This window comes from Condylura cristata, unplaced genomic scaffold (genome assembly GCF_000260355.1).
Source record: "Condylura cristata isolate star-nosed mole 26May11 unplaced genomic scaffold, ConCri1.0 scaffold00002, whole genome shotgun sequence".
In the NCBI taxonomy this organism is placed as follows: Eukaryota; Metazoa; Chordata; class Mammalia; order Eulipotyphla; family Talpidae; genus Condylura; species Condylura cristata.
Genome location: NW_004567103.1, coordinates 42,175,772 through 42,197,349, shown reverse-complemented (window position 1 = coordinate 42,197,349; position 21,578 = coordinate 42,175,772). Strand labels below are relative to the sequence as shown.

The 21,578-nt window shown below is 31.7% G+C and overlaps 1 protein-coding gene across 1 annotated transcript in view; it reads left to right on the top strand.

The window, feature by feature from the left end:
• The window catches only part of MTX2 (metaxin 2), a 55,785-nt gene extending 37,837 nt beyond the window's left edge, over positions 1–17,948 (top strand). Inside the window, exons 4-10 of the mRNA XM_012724527.1 lie at positions 2,398–2,470; positions 5,893–5,969; positions 7,206–7,298; positions 7,800–7,838; positions 8,231–8,356; positions 9,500–9,576; positions 17,485–17,948. Coding sequence (XP_012579981.1) covers positions 2,398–2,470; positions 5,893–5,969; positions 7,206–7,298; positions 7,800–7,838; positions 8,231–8,356; positions 9,500–9,576; positions 17,485–17,668 — 669 coding nt within the window. The 3' untranslated portion in view covers positions 17,669–17,948. The remainder of the gene's footprint in view (positions 1–2,397; positions 2,471–5,892; positions 5,970–7,205; positions 7,299–7,799; positions 7,839–8,230; positions 8,357–9,499; positions 9,577–17,484) is intronic.
• The last annotated feature ends 3,630 nt before the right edge of the window (positions 17,949–21,578 follow it).

Below are 21,578 nucleotides of genomic sequence, written 5' to 3'. Positions count from 1 at the left end.
GGTTTGTTGTCTTCAACATTCACTCTCTTCATTTGATTGCTGTTGAGTCTAGTCAACAGAAAGAAAAAATAAATGAGGAGTGAGGTTAGACTTTAAGCCCCATTGATCAGAATGAAGACATTGGTCACACCCAGTTGTAAGAAAGTCTGGGAAATAAAGTTTTATTTCAGGCAGCTATGTGTGAAGGTATGATCAGTGGGTTCTACTCTTACAGAGAAAGGGAAGAACATAACTGAGTGTATAAGAGCTTCTGCCACAATAATAAGCACGTGGGAGCTTAGTCACTCAATATTGAAAACTTATAATTTGTGTGCTATCTTTTGTTAACTGTGGGAAAATAAGAGAGGTTGGGAGGGCAGAATTACAGAAAAGTAAAACATTCTTTAGTTTTCGAAGATTCTGCATTTACTTGGAGGCATCAGACATATATACATATATATATACACACACACACACACATACATACATATGTGACATTGATGCAGGTGATATAAATTTAGAGGGATCAGATTAGGGTTTTAGAGAGAAGCATGCCCAGAGGACCGGAGTTTTGGGGAGATAGATTTGAAAAGAAAATTGGCATACGTTTAAGTAAATGGAGTTCTTTACATAAGGTATTAATCATTTCAATATTCTTACTACTTGAGTAAGAATTTTAAGACTGATTTCCAATTTAGAACTGAGGAAAGAATTGTAATAGGCAGCCCACTGAGAAATCTCTCACAGGCTGTTTTATTTATCATCTTAATATATGATAAAAATAATTGTATAATTTATTTATCTGAACTTCTATTTGACTGTTACAGTAGTTTCCTCAGCTTCAGAAATAAAAGGTTTATTTTCTGTTGTTTGTGGGAATTGGAACCATTGCAGTCTAACGTCTCACCAGTTGAATAACTTTTGAAAGAAGATAGATTCTATGAGTAGAGAAAAGAAACATGGAATTCATATAAAAAGACAGCAAGAGGAGTAAACTGCATGTTACAAAGCATAATTTAGAGAACCAGGTAGAAGACACATGGCTTTGCCAGAGTTCAGTTTGTCTTAAATACACTTAAAAGTGAATTTATATGATACAGTCAATGCAGTTTTATATTTTATCATTTAGTATTATAATGTGGACTTTGTTTCCTTGTCATTAAAAAGTTCTTTAAAAGCCTGATTTTAAAAATTGTATAACATTTCATGGTTTGGATTTACCATGTATTGTTTCCCCCTTCCCTATTGTTAGACACATAGTTGCTTATAAAATTTTTATTACTACAAAGTGAAAACAGTTGCACACTTTTATGTATTGAGTACTAGTGGCAAGAACTTTGTAGGAGCAGAAGGATATTAAAAACTTTTTGAGCTACTGTTGGTTTATGACATTAAGTATCAGGGGAAAGTCTAGTTTCCATCCATCACCATCAAATTAACCTCATTTACCAACTCCTAGTTCACTTCTCTGGGAGCTAGTCAGTTATCTGTACCTAAGAGTTTGTTTTGTTTGATCATTTGCTTTTTTATGAGTGAAATCATACGGTGTTTGTCTTTCTCTGACTATTTTACTTAGCATAAGTCTTCATGTCTATACATTTTGGCAAGATTTCATTCTTTATGGCCAACGTGTGTGTGTGTGTGTGTGTGTGTGTATGTGAAAAAGAGAGAGAAGGAGAGACAGACAGGCAGACAGACAAAGATGTCTTTGTTATATCTTTATTCAGTCATCTGTTGATAGACATTTATGTTGCTTCTATATCTTCGAATATGACTTGACTTTTGTACATAATGCTGCCATCAACACAGGCGTATATATGTCTTTTGAAATTAGTATTTTTGGTTACTTACAAAAAAACAAACCCCACACAAACCAGGTTAATGTTTTTGTACTCTTAGGAAAATACACAAAAGTAGAATAGCTGAATGACATGATAATTCTAATCTTAATATTTTGAGGGATCTCCATATTGGTTGCACCAAACTTATCTTCCTACTAATATCCACTTTTCACCAACACTTGTAAAGTAACATTTTGGCGATTTCCCTTAAGACAAGAAAGATGCTGATTTTGTAAAGAATAGTAGAATTAAACAAAGCTTATAAAATTTGGACATTAGTCAGCTGGTGAAGAAAATTACACTGATAAGCAGTTATCTTATGTAAACTAGTAAAATAAGTGGATAGTTTGTGTGGAAATGATTTGCTTCATATATTTACTATTGTCTTAAGTCCTACTGATTTTTGTTAGTGAAATGACATTGTATTTGTGCTTGTAATAATTTTTTCATATTAAGTTGAGTTATTCTTTTCTAATCAAGTTTTAATGTATTATTACTTAAGTTTAGAAAAGAAAAAGTTGTGTTCTAATATGCATATCTTTTCACCAGTCTTACTGTACTTCTCTTGATTTTATAGGCCTTTTTGCAAATGTGTAATCTGCCTATCAAAGTGGTATGTAGGGCAAATGCAGAATATATGTCCCCATCTGGTAAGTTTTTTTTTTTCCCCCTAAGCTAATACCTTGCATTGATAAACGTAAGAACAGACCAATTTGTACTTAAATCTTAAAAATGCCTATTTTTTGGTTTACTTCTTGAAGAATTTTCCTGTGATTTATTTAATAAAAAAACAGATACAGACTTGACAGTCTTGGGGTGGACGTGGCTCCTTATTCCACCATTGTGGTCAGAATTGGTTATTATCAGATTACAAGATTTGTTGTAAACAGTACATAGTAGGAAAATATATGATCTCAGATTCCTTCAATTTATGTACAATATGCTGTATTTTTCTTTAGAAGAAAAGTTTTAATATTAATGAATCTATTCATTATTAAACACATCCCTAAATTATATTCTCCCATTATACAGATGGTAGAAGCAAGATTGTAGAATAAATTGTCATAGGTCTTAAAGTTATCTCTGAATGTTTTTGATTTCTAATTTTTTTTTTCCTGTTTTGCCTTGGCTAGTTTTAAGATACTATTCATAAACGTTTTAACTTTTCTGCTATTTTTTTTGTTTTTTCTTTGTGTTATCATGTGTTAGTAGATCAAAGTACACTTAATAAGATTGAAATAATTTTTAATAAAAAATACAGTTCTTCCAAACAGATAAAATGTTAATTAGAATTGAATTGGATAATTATAATGACAGTTTTGCTGGGGCAATATTAACACATAAATGATTCCTTTATTAGTGAATCCAGTGAGTATAACTGAGTTCTATTAGTGTGTTTCATCGGTTTTTAGAGAGACATTTATGTGTCTCCTCATTGTAATGGTAATTTAGGAAGAACATACGTTAAACCTTTTTGAAAAAATTTAATTTTTCAAGGGTAGTAGTAATGTTCAAAAATCTGTGATTATACCTTCCTCTATACACTAAAATTTTTACATGAATACATCTATGCTAACAGGTTTACAAATACATGTTTAGAAGGATTTCCATGAAGGAATTTCTAGACTTGATGACATATTTTAGATTCTTGAGGCCATTCATTGATTCTTTTTGACTTGGTTTTGTTTAGTTTTTATAAACATTACTGAATAATGATGAAGTGAATTATATTGTGTTCTATGCATCTTTTCTATGTTTTCCTATTAAAGGAGTGTATGTAGACAAATCAAAATGATAGGAATCTAAAACTAATAATCAAAATGATAGGAATCTAAAACTAATTATCTTTGGCAAGTGAAGAAAAGTTACATATTATAGTTCATCTCCTTGTTTTCTATGTAGATATTGGTCTTTTCACAGACTGTGAAAGACAGATAACTATTAAAGAGACTATTATATGTACATACTTAACATTTGTAGAATTCTCCTATAGAAAGATAAAAATAGCTATTAAAGTACTTAAATTTTATCATTTCTCCAGTTATTATTTTCTTTCATTATGAGATTTGAAGCAATCAGGAGAATATACTTTATTTGCTTGTTTGATTCTGTAGCACATTTTTTAAAAAGAGTTGTTTATGCATTCTGAACAGGTGTACAGGCCAGAGGCGCAGGGGTGGTGAGAGGATTCACCAGAGACAGAGTGGGGAGCAGAACAGGCAGACTGACGAAGTACGCTGATGGATTCTGTAGTACATTTTTAAAACTGAGAACAGCATGAAGTAGTCTTGGTTAAATTAGGAATTTTTACTCTAAACCTGTGACTTTGTTATATGCTAACAGTTTCCTGGGGAAACGTCTCTGCTTTGAGCCTTGTTGACTTCCTTTGTAATGGGAGGTGGCTTGATTAGATTTCATCTGAGATCTTCTCTATATCTAATATTCTCTGAATCTACAAACTTGCTTGGCAACATTATTTTACTTTCTTTAGACATAAAATTTCTGAAAGGGTTTATACTGCCTAAAGTGAGAAACAGGGCCCTCAGTTTTTCTTTTATGACCTCTGTTGTCTGAGAATAACTGTTCCACTCTGCTTTTGCCTGATGCCTGAAACAAAATAAGGGCATACCACTTGACTCCAGTTTGTGAAATTAGTGACAGAAACATTATTTACTTTTAATGTGTTACCTTAATATTTATGTATCTCTTTATACTTAGAGAGATATGATTACTCAGTAACCATTCTGCTTCACACCTTCAGAATCTACAAAGTATTTCTAAGGAAAGAAATAAAACAAAATCTTTTTTTCAAAAGCTCCAAACTGACTAGAAATGATAAGTACTCTTTTCTCTAAAAATGTCACACCCAAAAAATATCTTTCACTCTAGGCACAAATGAATTTATCTAGGAGAATCTGTACTATGTCTGTTATAAATCTCAAGTTAAAAAACAGTATGACCTAATGCTTACCCAGATAAATATTTTTCAGTTTTGCAAGATTTACTAAATAGTAGGAAAAAGTAATAGACACTTCAGTGTTTTTAAGTTGCAAACTTGGATATGTCTTCTAAATATCCCTATTGAGTTGTTGGGTCCCAGAAGATCTGCCTTCCCTTTGTAGTGTATGTTGTCCTATGAATGCAGCTGAAGCTTTGTTGGGGTTGCGCACCTCATCTATTACCCAGGCTGACTGGGCCAGAGTGGACTGAATCCATTGAAAAAGAGCCTGCTGTTAGTGTGAACTCTGTTTGAACTAGGTCTGACTGCAATTTCATCCTCTAGCATTGGGGTAGACTTTACTGCTGTTTGAAGACCATTTGTTTTCATTATCTATGATAATTTCATTAAACCTTACTTAGATTCGTAAAAATGAAATAATAGATTTTTTTCCAATGTGGCATTTATTTAGAGAGTCAGGTTTTATTTATTTTTATTATTATTATTTTTAATAAGTATGCTACTTGTTCTTTCCCCCCTCTATGTGATGGGAACTTACTACATGTTATAATTTATAATCTAGGATTTCTTCAAAGATTGCTAATTCTATTAATTTCTGATATTTTTGAGTCAAAGACATTAATGTATCATATTGTGCTTAAAATATTCACCTTAGTGGGTATCTTAGATTTTAAATTGGAAGATTTAAAAAAAAAAGAATTCTTAAATGTAATTTAAAATGTAGGTTCATTTGTTGTATACTGAAAAGAAAGCCTGGTTATATTTCATTGAAATCTATCAGTTGTTATAAACCAATGTCTGAGCTTGATTCCTGTGTAATGATAATAGAATGTACTCCTCTGTAGTGACTTGTGTTCACCCTGAAAATCATTATTGTGATCTGATTATTTCCAAGTGAATACTAGACATAAATCTTATTGTTCTTTTGCTCTGAAATTGGTAATCAGTGCTTAAAAAAATGTATAGAATTTAATATATACATTTAACCATAATTTTAAAAAATGAATAGTTTTATGATTTCTCTGTATTAAAACATATTCCAGTTTTAATTTTGTTTTATTAGATAAATTAATTTATTAAAAGTGTTTTGACAGTTCTTTTTTTCCTCAACAGGTAAAGTACCCTTTATTCATGTGGGAAATCAAGTTGTATCCGAACTTGGTCCAATAGTCCAGTTCGTTAAAGCAAAGGTAATACAAATGATATTAAGTGCATTTGATCATAGTTACTCTTTAAGTCATTCATCATTCTTTAGCTTGTCTTAACATTTATATTGTTTTTAATTTTATAAAATACCAGCAGAAACTATTGGAAAAATATTTCTAGTGTTTTTTTCCATGATGTGAATCAATGAGAAAGATGTAATTTGATCTTTATAAAATGGTAGATAATTTTCTAATTTAATGCTTATGAGAATTTTGGTTATAAATGAAAACGGTTAGGTTCTTAAAAAATGTCAGATTAACCTTTGAGAAGGGAGATAATAGGATATGTTTTTAAGTTGAATGTATTAATTTATCCCCTTGAATTATTCTACTTTTCAGTTACTCAATTTAGATTTTAATAGTTACCAACAGACAAGTTACATTAACATCCTTAAAAAGTCCCTCTAGACTTTTTTCTTTGCATATATATATATATAAAACGTAGATAATACAAATTATGTTAAATTGCAACCTGCCTTTTAATATCATCAAAGAGTTTGAAAATTCTTTCATGTTAATGACTATAAATATATAGATATGTGTCATTCCTTTAAATTGCTGTATAGTATTCTAGTCTATAGCTATAATTATTTACTTGAGTTGTTATTGATGGACACTTAAGTCGTTGTCAAATTTTTGCTATTGTAGACTTTTCTGTATTTGTCAGTTAAGTTTCCTAAGGGTGATATTGCAGTGCTATACAAAATGCATTTTGTATCTTACAATAGAGTGCCAGATAGAAGTAAAGGTTTTGCCATTTTATGCTTCGATTTGTTACAAAATTAATTTAAAAATAGAGTAGAATTTAAAAACTCTTATTTCACTATACACTATATCTTTACTTTTTTTCATCTTTGTCTACTTTATAAGCAAACATTAATTTTTTGGCATTTAAAGTTTATTACTAAAATGCTAGTCTCTTAAAAAACAGAATTTACTAGCTCTTTGTTTTCATTTATGAATTGATAGTGTGCACTTTTGTCTGTTGAAACATTGTTATAATGATGTATGATACTATTTATTATAATTTTGTAGCAGTGATGCTATTAATTATACTTCAACATAAAACAATTTTATTTTAGGAGGTATTTTTGAAATCAATTGATTGGACATTTGCAGTGAAAACACTGACATTATATTACTTGATGGTAGTGAGATAACTGGAAGTTTTTTTTTATATTTAATATGATGGTCTTTTGTATTTTTTTAAAATTCCCTTAGGGCCATTCTCTTAGTGATGGTCTAGATGAAGTCCAAAAAGCAGAAATGAAAGCCTACATGGAATTAGTCAACAATATGCTGTTGACTGCAGAGGTACAGTAGAGTATAATAAGGCTTGAATATAAGTTTTCTCTTTCATAAAAGATAACTAAAAATATTTTACTTTGAAATTCTAAGTGTGGGGAAATAGTTGAATAATTCTAGGCCTATGATGATTACCTAAATTATTTGATTATTGTCTTTGAATGAGTTACCTGACATTTGCAGTTCTAGTTTCTCTGTTTAAAAAGTGAATGATTCTTGCCCACTCATCATTTTACTTTGCCTTTGTGAAGTTTGCCTAAATAATATCTATGAAATACCTTAATGTTATATATAGATGTACTGTATTAATAAGAAATAATTTTATAAAGTACCTCTATCCTCTATTAAGTTTAAAAATTCTCTTTAGCAACATTAGCCAAGAAAAACAATCAACCCTCACACATTGAATTTTACAAAGTTTGCTTATAAAAAACTACCATGTCAAGAAATAACTTTATCCATTTTCTTTTTGGTATTCTAAAATTTTAGTGATTGTTCTTTTGTTCCTAGTTGTATCTTCAGTGGTGTGATGAAGCTACAGTAGGGGAGGTGAGTGGTTCAGCAGCATTTATCTTAATTAAAATTTAATGAGAAAACACTTTTGCTCAGAATCGTAAGTCCCTGCTCATAAATGAAACATTGTGGTTTATACCATTAGTGATATAGTTTTTCACTTACTTTAATTTTGCTTGCACATACATTTTAGGGAGCTATGTGTCATTGTTTGATATAACTGGTTGCAAAGTACATAAAAGTTTATATATTTTTAAAGGGAATGGCTTAAAATTTTAATTTTTTAGATTGCAAGCTATGGTTTTTTTTTTTTTTAAGATTTCTGTGTTTGTTTTCTCTGGAAATATATTTCCCTTAGAATTTTATTTGTAAAAACACACTTTGTTTTTAGAAAGAATCACTTTTTTAACAAAATCTTTTTACTTTAGATCACACATGCTAGGTATGGATCTCCTTATCCTTGGCCTCTGAATCATATTCTGGCTTACCAGAAACAGTGGGAAGTGAAACGTAAAATGAAGGCTATTGGATGGGGGAAGAAGACTCTGGATCAGGTCTGTTCATACTGACGTTGACAAAACCTGCAACTGTAACTCATTAATACATTCTTTTTGCTATAAAAAAAAAAGTCTTCAAGAAAATTCCCATGTAATAATAAATTAATAAAATAGTCACTCTTATTTCCTTTGACATATAGTGGGTTATCAGAAAACTCATGATATATCATAGAAAAAAAAGGCATTATGACTTTTCCAACAACCCAATAGTTTTATAAAATTCACAGATGCTTATTGCAAAAAAAAAAAAAAATCGTATCATACAAAAAATTTCAAAAACAAAAAAAAAAACTTGCCTGAAATCCTATAACCTAAAAATTGCTACTGTTAACTGTTTGGAGAACATTTTTCTAGATGTCTCTTACATTTAGGATCTTATGATACCTGCCATTCTATAACCTGATTTTTTTTCCCATTCAATAGTTGTGGGCATCTTTTATACCAATCAGTATAGATTGGCAATATCAGGGCTTTTAAAAAATCTCTATTTAATACAGTGCTTAATATAGTTCTTTTTCTTTGGTCTTAAATTTACTGAAGTAGCAAATATAAAATCTGTCTTGTCAAGGTCATGAGTTTGAAGATGATTAAGCTTATTAATGTCTTGTTTCCATGGCTAGCCGTAGTGCTACCTACCCAACTTACTGATGTGTGCATTGGCCAGAAGGGGGATTGGGTAAATGAATAGAGGTAGAGTAAATACGATCCATCTCCGCCAGTGGGAAACGCCTCAAATGCTTTTATTCATGGAGGGTGAGCAGTATCATCTTTATATAGCACAATTTTTTGTCTATGATTTTACTTATGTGAATTTAGAAAAACATTTTTATAAGGAGTAGTGTTTTGAGAAAAATTATCTTAGTACATAAGCAAGTTAAATCCATTTAGACTGAAAGGAAATGTGTTCTTAAATTTTCTTTTTGCTTCTTATATAGAGATTGTAAGTATATAGAAAAAATAATATACACACACAGACAGCAAGAAACAAAGTGTACATATGTAAAGACTGATTCATGAATATTATAAAAAGGTACCTAAGTTTATATTTTTGTTATAAACTGATAACAGAGTAAGTTTTAGATACCTTTTATTGTTTCACTAACTTAAGAATTCTTCTTTGGGGTTTATTGACTATGTTAGGTCTTAGAAGATGTAGACCAGTGCTGTGAAGCTCTTTCTCAGAGATTGGGAACTCAACCATATTTCTTCAATAAACAGTAAGAAATTTTATTTTATTTTTTTTTAGTGTCTATATTGTTAGGCCACAAATTTATTTTATCATAGGTTTGTTTTATGGAGAAGTACTCATGGAAGGATTTAGTTTTAATTATGTTTATTTTTCCTCTAATAAAATATTTGCTTAATACTTCTGGGTGTCAGACAAAACACTAGTTTATGGGAGACTAAGATTTCTAGAATGTGCTCCATGCCATTAAAAATTTCCTTTAACTGGCCTTCCCTGGTGGCGCAGCGGGTTAAAGCACTGCACTGAGAAGCTAAAGCCACTTCCGCATGAGTTCGATTCCCGCCTGCCCCGCAGGTGACCACATGGCGAGGTAGACCTCTCCTGACCCGCCCGCTGCTCCCCTCAGCAGTGTACTTTGACCATCTGCCTGTTCTGCTCCCCACTCTGTCTCTGGTGAATCCTATCACCCTCCACATCTCTGGCCTGTACCCCAGTTCTGTATGAATAAATAAATAAATCTTAAAAAAAAAAAATTTCCTTTAACTATAATGGAGAACTGTGGGTGCCTTAGCAATGGGAGTAATCTGGTAACATACATCTGAAGGGTGTGATTTTGTATCTCTAGATCATATACAGTTTTGTAAACCAGTATTAGCTCAATTTAAAAAAAAGAATTTCTCTTAGAGGCATGCATGTACAGTCATTGAATGAGTTCATATAGTATTAATAAGATATAGTTCAAGGTGCTGCATATGAAACTATGACATTAACAAAATTTTGAACTTGCAAAGTATTATTAAAACATAAAAAGTAATTATACTTGTGTGTATAGGTTACTAAGCTGGTGGTAGAAAAGTGAAAAAACAAACAATAAAAATATTGTTGAATGGACAAGTACTTTTTAAAAGATGTATGTATGTATGTAAGTGGAGTAATTTGTGTTTTATTAAGGCAGATTTTTTTTTTGTAATTTGGTGAAGAATCTCCAATGTATTAAAGAATGAATTTTTCCTTTTTTTTTTAATAGACTACAATAGTAATATATTAGAATCACTTTTCCCATGATCCAGTCAAGGTTGGCTTAAATTATTGCTCCCATTGGTTTGCTTAGACATTCTACCCTTAGCTATTTAATAAGGTGTCTGCTTTTTAGATTATTTTTAAAAATTGTATTTGCTGCTATCGTATCTTAATCATTCATCTTTTACAGCCATATTAAACACTTTTTGTTGAGATACTTCTATTTGTAGCAAAATGACTCCAGTGGTAACTTAGAAATATTTGATATATTAATTTGTAATACATGTAACTGATATTAAATAAAATTTGTGGTCTGTTGATCTCTGAGTCACAAAGGTCATAGAGTTCAAACCATGAAATCCTGATAGGTAAACCTGTTGGCTATGAATATTCGATTTATTTAGCTTATCTAAACAAATAGATAGTATTATGGGTTATTAGAAGTTGAAAAACTCAAAAGGAGTGTATTTTACTGTTTGAGGTACTTGAGTTAGTTTTATTATGCACAGTTTTCATGGTAAAATCAGGAGAATGATCCTATTTTCTCTTCATTTAAACTCATTGTCAAAGAGTTAGCAACCAGACTTGGCATGTGACTATAGTGGGAATTATGATAATTTTTTTTATCGGTGTAATCACATTTAGACTTGTAATTAAAGAAAATTTAGAAAAATACAAAACCAATGGTTTACTATTGAGAAACTGTTTAAGATTCAGTTGTTTTTTTTTTTAACTATTTTCTGTGGTAATAAGTTTGAGGGGTAGCTTTATACTTTATATACTGTATTCCATATGTACTATATTATGATCATCACCAGAAGTTTAGTTTCTATCCTTATGCAAGTAAACTACATGTAGAAAAAATTACCTTGTATTTTCACTTTGTTGTGTCACACTTTTTTTTTCCATTTCTCTATCTGTAGTAGGAGTCATTTTTTGTTTTTAATTTGTATTTTTATTGAGGTAACATTGGTTTACAATACTTTATGTGATTTAGGGGTATTGATTCATACTTTTTCAGATGTATGTTATATCACATTCACCACCAAAACACCCGTAATATCCCGCCATAGTACATCAGGCCCTCTGTCTCCTTTCTTCCCACCCTCTCCCTCTGTGAGACTTAATTTAATGCTATGGTCAGATTTCTAGGGTTTGTTCTGGCTTAGTGTTGTTTGTTCATTTTTTTGTTTCTTTATATTACACACATGAGTGAAGTCACTTTGTGTTTGTCTTTCTACTCTGACTTATTTAACTTAGCATAATCCCCTCTATTCCATCATGTTGTTGCAAATATCAAGACTTTAATTTTTTAATAGATGAATAGCATTTTATTGTGTAACTATACCAACATCTTTTTATACATATCTATCCTTGGGCACTTAGACTATTTCCATAACTTGGCTATTATAAATAGTGCTACAGTATAGGAGTGCATATATCCCCATGAATTAGTGTCTATGCATTCTTTGGGTTAGATAACCTAGAAATGGAATTATTGGACTATATGGTAGATCTGTTGTTAATATTTGAGAAATCTCCATATTGTTTTCCATAGAGGATGGGCTAGTCAACATTTCCATCAGCGGAGTATTGGGGTTTCTTTTTCTCTTTGTTCTCATCAGCACTTGTTTCTGGATGTTTGATATGGGCCATTCTCAAAAGTATGAGGTATAGTATATCATTGTGGTCTTCATTTGCATTTTCCTGATGATAAGTGATGATGAACATTTTTTCCATGTGCCTGATAGCCATTTGTATATCTTCTTTAGAAAAATGTCTTATTTGACAGCTGCACATTTTTTTAATTGGATTTTTGTTGATGAGTTAAGTTCTTTGTAGATTTTGGATATCAGCTCCTTTCCTGATAGCTAATGTACAAATAACTTCTCTTGTTTGGAATGGTGTCTTTTCATTTTACTGATAGCTTCTTTTGCTATTAATTGGATGTAGTCCCATTTGTTTATATGATTTTTGTTTCCCTTTTCAGTGAAGATGAGTCCCTAAAGACACAACTGAATCCAATACTGCAAAGTGTTTTGCCTATTTTCTTCTATGTATTTTATAGTATCAGCTTTTAAATTTAAGTCTTTGTGTTTGGTGTGAGATAGTGATCTAATTTCATTATTTTGCAAATGGCTATCTAGTTTTCCCAGCATCATTTGTTGAAGAGACTTTCCTTCATCCCTTGTGTACTCTTGGCCCCTTTACTGTAAATTAATTATCCTCATAAGTGTGGATTTATTTCTGGGCTCTCAGTTCTTTTCTATTGATGTATGTATCTTGCTTTATAAAAGGAATCTAGTTGGGAAAGAAGTAAAAACTATCACTCTTTGTAGGTGATGTGAAAATATACATAGAAAAATCCTAAAGACTACATTAAAAAATAATAGAAACAATAAGTCAGTACAGTAAAGCAGCAGGCTACAAAGTTAATATACAGAAGTCAGTTGTGATTTTACTCTGTGAACAGTGAACTAGAAAAGAAAGAAATCCAAAAAACCATCCTATTTACAATTGCATCATAAAGAATTAATTTACCTGGGAATAAACTTAACAAAGTCAGTGAAAGATCTGTATAATTAAACTATTATATAACATTGTTAAAAAGAAAACTGAGGCCCTCCCTGGTGGCGAAGTGGGGTAAAGCACAGCACTAAGAAGCTTAAGCCACTTCCGCATGAGTTCGATCCCCGCCTTCCCCGGAGGAGATCCACATGGTGCGGCAGACCTCTCCTGACCCACCCGCTGCTCCCCTCAGCAGTGTACTTCGTCAATCTGCCTGTTCTGCTGCCCACTCTGTCTCTGGTGAATCCTCTCGCTGCCCCTGAGCCTCTGGCCTGTACCCCAATTCTGTATGCACAAATAAATCTTTAAAAAGAAAACTGAAAGAAATGGAAAGATAGATTAGAAACATTAACATTGTGAAAATGGTCATCTTACCCAAGCAGTATACAATTCCAATATAATTTTTATCAAAGTTTCAGTGACATTCTTCAAAGAAATAGGGTAAACGTTACTGAAATGTATATGGAGCCACCAATAGCCATAGCAATCCTGACAAGAAGAAAAATAGAAGTATCATACTCCCAGTCTTCAAATTGTACTATTAATTATAAACTATAGTAATCAAAGCAGTGTGGTATTGGAATAAAAGTAGACTCGTAGATCAGTATCACTTCTTGAGACACATTGTTCTTCAATGAAAAGGGCATGCGTTTAAGTCAAGATACAATATTGGATTCCTGAATTTTTTTCTTGATTCTAACATATACCTAACTTGTATGTGGTATACGTGCATGCGCACATGTGCACGCGTGTGTTTGTGTGTGTGTATACATATCATCCCTTTACCCTCTAAAATTCAAACAAGCATTTCTTCTAGCTTTACCTAGGGAGGATGTTGGGTGGACTTAGGAGGAAGCCCAGTGGCTTTACTTGATGAGAGAATGGAAAATGTAGTTAATGATCTTGCAGCACTCACAGTAATTGGGTAAAGAGGACAAAGAAGTTAGATGGTGATAGGAAGAAGGAAAATGAATTTGAAAATAAAACAATACAAAGTACATAATAATGTAGATGGCTTTTTATTATATAATATTTGTGACTTAAATATTTGACATATTTTTGAAATGCAACTAAAACAAAATGTGTCTTACCTTGCATTTGTGCTGGCTCTGATGTGATATGTTAAGATGCTGACACAAAGGCTACTAGGCCATTTGTTCAACATTTGATCTGATAAGTGTGAACATGGAATGAAAAATTAAAACTTTTCTTAAAGTGATGTCTTTATGTTAACCTTAACAAAGGGGAAGAAAGAATAGAGAATTTCCCTCGCAAACCATAACAGCCATAGTGTAGTGGTATATTTCTTGCAGGTCTCTCTCTTTTCCAATTGGAGCTCAAGAAATGTTGGTAACAACTAGATTAAATTGAATGCGAAATTAGAAAGGGGTTAGATTTGAAAGAAAAAACACTACCATTACCCACTAGATGGTAAACTTTGAAAATTTGCATTTCTATGCTGATGGGACTACTGCAAATGATGCATAAATTTTCTTGGGAATCTTAAGTGAAATATTTTAGAAAGAAATAGAGTTTCACTGAGCTTTGTCATGAAATTACTAGCTAAGAAAATGAGGGAAACTTGTTTAAAAATATATAAATACAAAGCATAGAAAGGTTGATGACAAGGAGCTTGATTTACAGAATTGAATGGCAGTTAAAAAGATTGGTATACAAAGAAGAGATTTGTAGATTATATATAATAGATATGTAGATATATAATAATAAGTCATGGCAAATTAATCTGTAATGGGAAAGAAAAAGTAGGGAACCCTTAAAGTTAATTTTTTTGAAACTAAGCTGATACTGTAAGAGTTGTCAGAAAGAAAGAAATATGGAGGCATAAGAGTAGAGAAAACAAACAATATGAGTGCCAGAAAAATTTTATTGGGAAAAGTTAGGATATAGTATCATTTTTATTTTGATATGTAAATGAAAGGGTAATAGATAACCAAAAGAAATGAGGAAAGATGATAATGCAAGATAAGAAGACAGCAAATTTCTGAGGACTTTAAAAATACAGTTGTCACCCTGAAGTGTTTTCCTTTTGACAAGTCTATTAAGATAAGTGCAATAATATATAGCAAGCTCTTAAAGGTCTTAGGAGAGGTGCTATCTCTATCCACAAACTGTGCAGTGAACAGAGACAAAATAACAATTCTACTCTTCTGTACTCTCCATATATTATAGGAAAGTAATTAAAACAGGAGATTCACGACGATCTTGGGTTAATTAAACTATTCAGTATAAATTTATTGCTTATGTCAGGTTTATTGAAGTATAACTTACAAAGAGTGAAAGTGTCATTTTCATGTATGTGGTTTTTAGAGTTTTAGTAATGTTATATAGTTGTGCAACTACTACCAGAAGTATACTTTTTAAAAAGAGAGAATTGTGGGAAGTGGTAATTTAATATAGATGAGTCAGTTAACATAGAATGAAATTTTGTAAGGATCACAAAAATTGTTTTAAAAGTTAATGTGTGTATTTTGTTGATTTAGTATATAATATTTCACTCCTGTCAGATGTTCTAAAGTTACTTGCCACAAAGTTGCTATCTTATGTAATCAGATCAATTTTTGTATGCTCTTTCCCATTTATAATTCAGGACCTTATGAGTTATGTGGACGTATATATACAGCAAATAACATTTTGACTACTCCATGGGTACTTCTAGACCACTCTAATTTGAACATACATTTATTTATATTTGAAGTCATTCAGAGCCTTCATTTTTTGATAAAGGATGCCTATCTCTACAACTGGAAGTTACATCAGGGAATATGCTCACGTTTTTTAGATTTTAGTACAAGAAGTAAAGGTACAAGAATAAGGATCAGAATATTACACACTACTTTGATGAGAAAAGATATTTGTTGTAAGATAGTATGTTTAGGAATGTGGAAGAGTTGGTATTTATTTGATACTATATAACAAAGTACCTCAACTCTGCATTTATCTACTTCTACTTCCTTGGTTGTTTTCAGGGCTCTCTTTGCGATTTATTCTTCATCTGAACAATAGGATCATGGTGCTTTAAGTCCAAGGGCATTTTTCTAAAAACTATCCTATTGGTTATTCTCTTAATCCTGGCTATACACTACACATCTGAATTTGTACTTCTCGATGAATATGAAGCTGTTGTAGTGGTCTAGCTGACAGAAGATACTGGGTCAGGGTAGCAGATAGTAATGTAGAGATTAATGGTGGTACCTGTTAATATCAGATAGTATTAGAAAAAGGACTCGAGTAACTGAGATTTTTCAAATATCTGGGTGGATAGTGATGCCTTTTGGGAAGTTGGGGGGATGAGCAAGGATGCTTATTTAGCATGCACACTTGAATGTGTGATTCTGGAATTTAAGGGAGAGACTGGCTAAAGGAAAATAGGATAGAGATATATAGGAATTAGTGTCATGAAAACACATGCCATCCTGATGATGGCCACATACGCTAGTTAAGTAAATAACAAAAGTAGGATTCATCCTAGGATTTGATGGACTGCTAAATTCTGTCATGCTAGGTCACTGCAACATTTCACATTTCACATTAACAGCATGTTTTCTCAAAAACTATCCTGTAGGACTCAAAATAATAATTAATTCATAATTACAATGGTGTTTTCTTTATTGAGTAATAACGTGTTAGTAATCATTTAAATGTAATACAGATTGGTGATACTATATTTTTAGACCATTAGTAGTAAGGTGGATCAGTTTTATCTTTTTGTTAGTGATACATAATTAGAGGGAAAAAAAAAAACTTTAGAAAACTTGGTTGAGGCCACCTTTGTCACATTCAGAAAACTTTAAAGTTAGCAAAATTAAAGTTAAATCATGTTTTATTATGCGATTAGTAATTTGTCACGTACATTGTTTTTTGATCCCAGTATTACATTGAAATTCTCTTGTGTTTTGACAGCATTTTATTTGTTCTATAATGTTCTTACTAAATTGTGTTGTGTTTTGTGTTCTTTCTCAGAATCTCTCTCATTTCTGTATCCTTAACATCTGGCACAGATTCTGACATATTGTCGACCTAATGCATAAATACTAATAAAATGAATATGATCACTTACAACAACATTATTTATTTAAACACTTAAACACTGCTACTTGGAAAAAAACAAGTCATACAGCTAGCAAAGCACAGTTTAAGAGGGATTTTCCGCCATAACGTTACCACAGAAATTTCAAGTTAAAATAGAGTAAATTCTTTCAAGTTGTGATAGGATTGATTTCTTATGTGACTTTTTTAAGTAGATGAATAAAACATTTTGTTAAAATAGAACATTTCCTACCATCCAAGCTAAATGCTATTTATATTGCTTTCATTTCTGTTTTTGTTTTAGGCCTACTGAACTAGATGCGCTGGTATTTGGCCATCTGTACACCATTATTACCACACAGTTGACCAGTGATGAACTTTCTGAGAAGGTGAAACACTATAGCAACCTCATTGCTTTTTGTAGAAGAATTGAACAGCACTATTTTGAAGACCGTGGTAGAGGCAGCTCATCAATCAAAATGCCTTAAGATTTATGTGTTAACTAACTTGTTATTTTAAAAAACTCAATTTAAAATTTGTTACTTGAATGTTAAAATAGATAACAGTATCAGAATTTTAAAGTCAGAAACACTGCATTTTGAAACCTCAGAACAAGTTATATATAACGTATCTGTACCTGTACTTTATACTCTTGTTTGTGTACACATCAAAATAATTCTGAATGACTACATTTGATATGTTGTACTCTGTATCAACATGGTTCCTTGAAACATGTATACACATAAAAATAAAGGTTAAACAACTGTATGGATGGCATATTTATTTTCTTTGAAGCTTTCTTATAGCTACTCTCTGAGCTTTACACATGGAATAAATTGTGTCTTTTCTAAAGCTAGTTCCACATTCCCTAGATTACTTTTGCAAGATACGTGGAGTGGACCTGGTCAGGGGAAAATGTTCTTAGCAAGTAAACACTTAGAAAGTGTGAATTAGGAGACAGTTAAATCATGGAACAGATTGTTTGAGAACATTATTTATGAGAACATTCTTTATAACTAAACTTAATTGAATTAAAACATAATTAGGTCAGCTATAAAATTTACACTGGTAATGTCATGGACCTTAGGTTTTTGGAACATCAGAAAAAATATCAAGAACATTTTAGTAATGTAATTTTCTTATTCCTTTTGTGAAGGGAGGATAGCTTTGTTTTTTTCCTTTTTGCCAAGAATAACCAGGGCACAGGTAGAGGTGTGGGAGTATTCACCAGAGTCAGAGTCAGGCAGATCTGCTGAAATACACTGCTGAGGGGAGCAAGGGGGTAAGACTGGTTAGACTAGTAGACTAGTAAGTGGTAGAGTTGGAATTCAAACCCAAACCTAGTCTGGCATTCATTTGGCATTTAGTAAACACTATGCTGGTTTTTTTGTTTTTAAAGAAACAGTATAGTTTCATATATTGTATAAAGAATATATTAGATTCTTAGTCAAAATCTCCTATAAACTCTGGGTATCTTGTTTCGATTAGAGTGCTATTTAGCTATCCTGAACTGGTTCTGTCTTGTATATTATTATTGAAATAAAAAACCCTGGGCTCTCCATGGTGGTGCATTGGGTTTTAAAGCACCACATTATGAAGCTCTTCGAAGCCACTCCAGCACCAATTCAGTCCCCTTGCCAGGGAGCTGACCCACATGGCCTGGCAGACCTCTCCTGTCTCGCCTGCTGCTCTCTTCAGCAGTGTATTTCAGTAGACCCTGCTTGTTCTGCTCCCCACTTTGTCTGGTGAATCCTCTTAGCCACCACACCTCTGGCCTGTACCGCAGTTCTGTAAGCATAAGTAAATAAATCTCTTTTTAAAAAAATCCCAAATTACCTGTGTTTTGCAAAAAATTTGTGACAGAATTTTTGTTTTTATTTTTATTTTTGTAGACTTGATTCATTTTCTTTTAAGACTTGCATTTAATTGAATAATATTTGTAGCTAATATAACATCTTTACTAGTATTTTCCTTTTTTTTGCATATAAATACAACTACATAGGCTGATATTTCAATCTTAATCATTAAATCTGGCTGTATACTTAAGATTAGGAACATTGAGAGTGTATTGTTTATTCCAAGTTAGGACATTTATTTGTTTAAGACTTAACATCTCTGTCATTCTCAAAAGGTCTTGTGTGATTAAGTGAATCACCATCAAAACAATGCATTAGAAAATGAAAACCTTGACATTCCATTATGGTGATTCAATTACCTGCTTTTATTTTTAAAATTTGGGTCCATAAAGCAGACCACAGTATGTGAAAATTATCAGAGAAAGTCAGTGCAAAGCCTGCTTGCTGACAAGAGAAATGTTTTACTGCCAAAATACTTGGATGTTTTCTGTGTTTTTAATGAGTAGCTACAGTATTAATTCATTCAGTACCCTAAATTAAAAAAAAATAGTAATTATAAAATACGTTCATGTGAGAGATTAATAATGATTTGATGCTTTTGACAAACAGTGGTATTATTTATAATGTGTATGGTTGTTATTTAATGAGAAATGTAAAGTAGGGCTGGATATTGCAAAGTAAAGTTGAAGGTGATACAATAACTTGAACTTAAATTTTTGCTTTAAAGTATCAACTCAAGCTCCTTATGGTTAAATTTGTAAATTTTTTGGTGCCTTAAATAAAAGAAAATTTTAAAGTTTGATAATATTTGGACTGATATACTATCCTGTTTGTAATTTAATTATCTTTAATAAAAGTCCCATTGTTTTGACACTGTAGGATTTCTGTCCTCAGGTATGGTCACTAGAGCTCTCTCACCACCAAACTGTCTATAGTCCTCCACCATAGTCCACTATGCTTTTACCTTCTCAACCTCCCTCTGTACCTCTGAATGCCTCAGATCTATGGTCAGCTTCCAAGGGTTGGTTTAAAGTTTGTTTTTGATCCTTTGTTTGGTTTCTCTGTATTCCACATACAAGTGACACCACCTGGTATTTATCGTTCTCCTTCCAGTTTATTCTATTTAGTATAATCCCTTCCATCCTTGTTGCATGGGATGAGTTTTATCTTTCTTGATTGCTGAATTGTATTCCATTGTGAATACATATATCTTCTTTACCCACTCATCTGATTTTGGCACTTATGTTATATCCATATCTTGGCTATTGGAAATAGTGCCACAATAAACATGAGTGCAGGTTTCCTTTTGAATTAGTGTTTTTGTGGTTAGATACCTAGGAGTGGAATTGCTGGGTCTAATAGTAAATCCATTTTAATTCTTTGAGGAATCTCCATAATACTGCTTTCTGTAGGGGTTGAACCAGTTTCCATTTCCACCAACAGTGTAAGAGGATTTTTATAAATTGTTATTCTGGTTGCTTGATAGTATTGTTGAAGTCTTCTCTATCCTTATTAATTAATTTTCTGTCTACCTGCTGTACATTACTGGGAGGGAGAGTGTTATAGTAGCTGAGACTGGCATATTGAATTGTGGCTTTTCTCTTGTCTATTCATTTGTATCATTTTTCTTCTTGTTAAGTGTATATATAGTTAGGACTTTTTCCTTCTTGGAAAATTTTTCCTTTATTGATAGGTACTGGTAGTATTTCTTGTTCTGAGGTTATTTGCCGATGTCAATATAGCTAGCTATTTTAACTAACTTAGATGTTTATCTGATATAGCTTATCCAAAGTTTCTTTAGATTAGTATTTCCAGGGCCTGTATATTTTTATCATTTTACTTTTAGTTTATATTTTTTATTTAAAGTATTTTTCTTATAAATAGTTAACATTGTATCTTGGATTACATGACTGACTCTTTTGATTGGTATATTGTATTTACGGTGTTTACACTGGATATAATTATAATATGCATAGCTTAAAATAGATTTTTTTGCCTAGTTTTGTTTGCTTTATTCTATATTTCTTTTCACCATATCTTTGTACTGAGTTTTCTAATAAGATCATTTCACCTATATTGTTGGCTTACTCTTTATACCTTTAAAAATTTTTAAAAATACAGCTTAAGGTTTACAATATATATCTTCAGTGAGAGCTTATGTACAAATAACATACACTACTCTTCTCCCAGTCTATGGCTTGTCATTTCATTTTCTCAGTGGTGTCTTTGGAAGGACAGCAGTTTTTAATTTTGATGTGGTTTGATTTATCAAGTTGTCTTTATTTTTTTGGAGTGTACCTTTGTTGTAATATATGACATTTTTGCCTAATTAATTCAAAGTCAAAGGTTTTCTGTGTTTTAGAAGTTTCTTTGTTTTAATTATATATCATTTAGGTCTATACTTCTTACTGAGCTAATTTTAGTGTGGGGGAGAGGTAAAAATCTTGTTTTTTTTCAGAAGACGGCATACGAGATGTCGAGCAGTGACTGGAGTTCAGACGTGTGATCTGAGCATCCAATCTTTTCTCTTTTTTCAGATCTT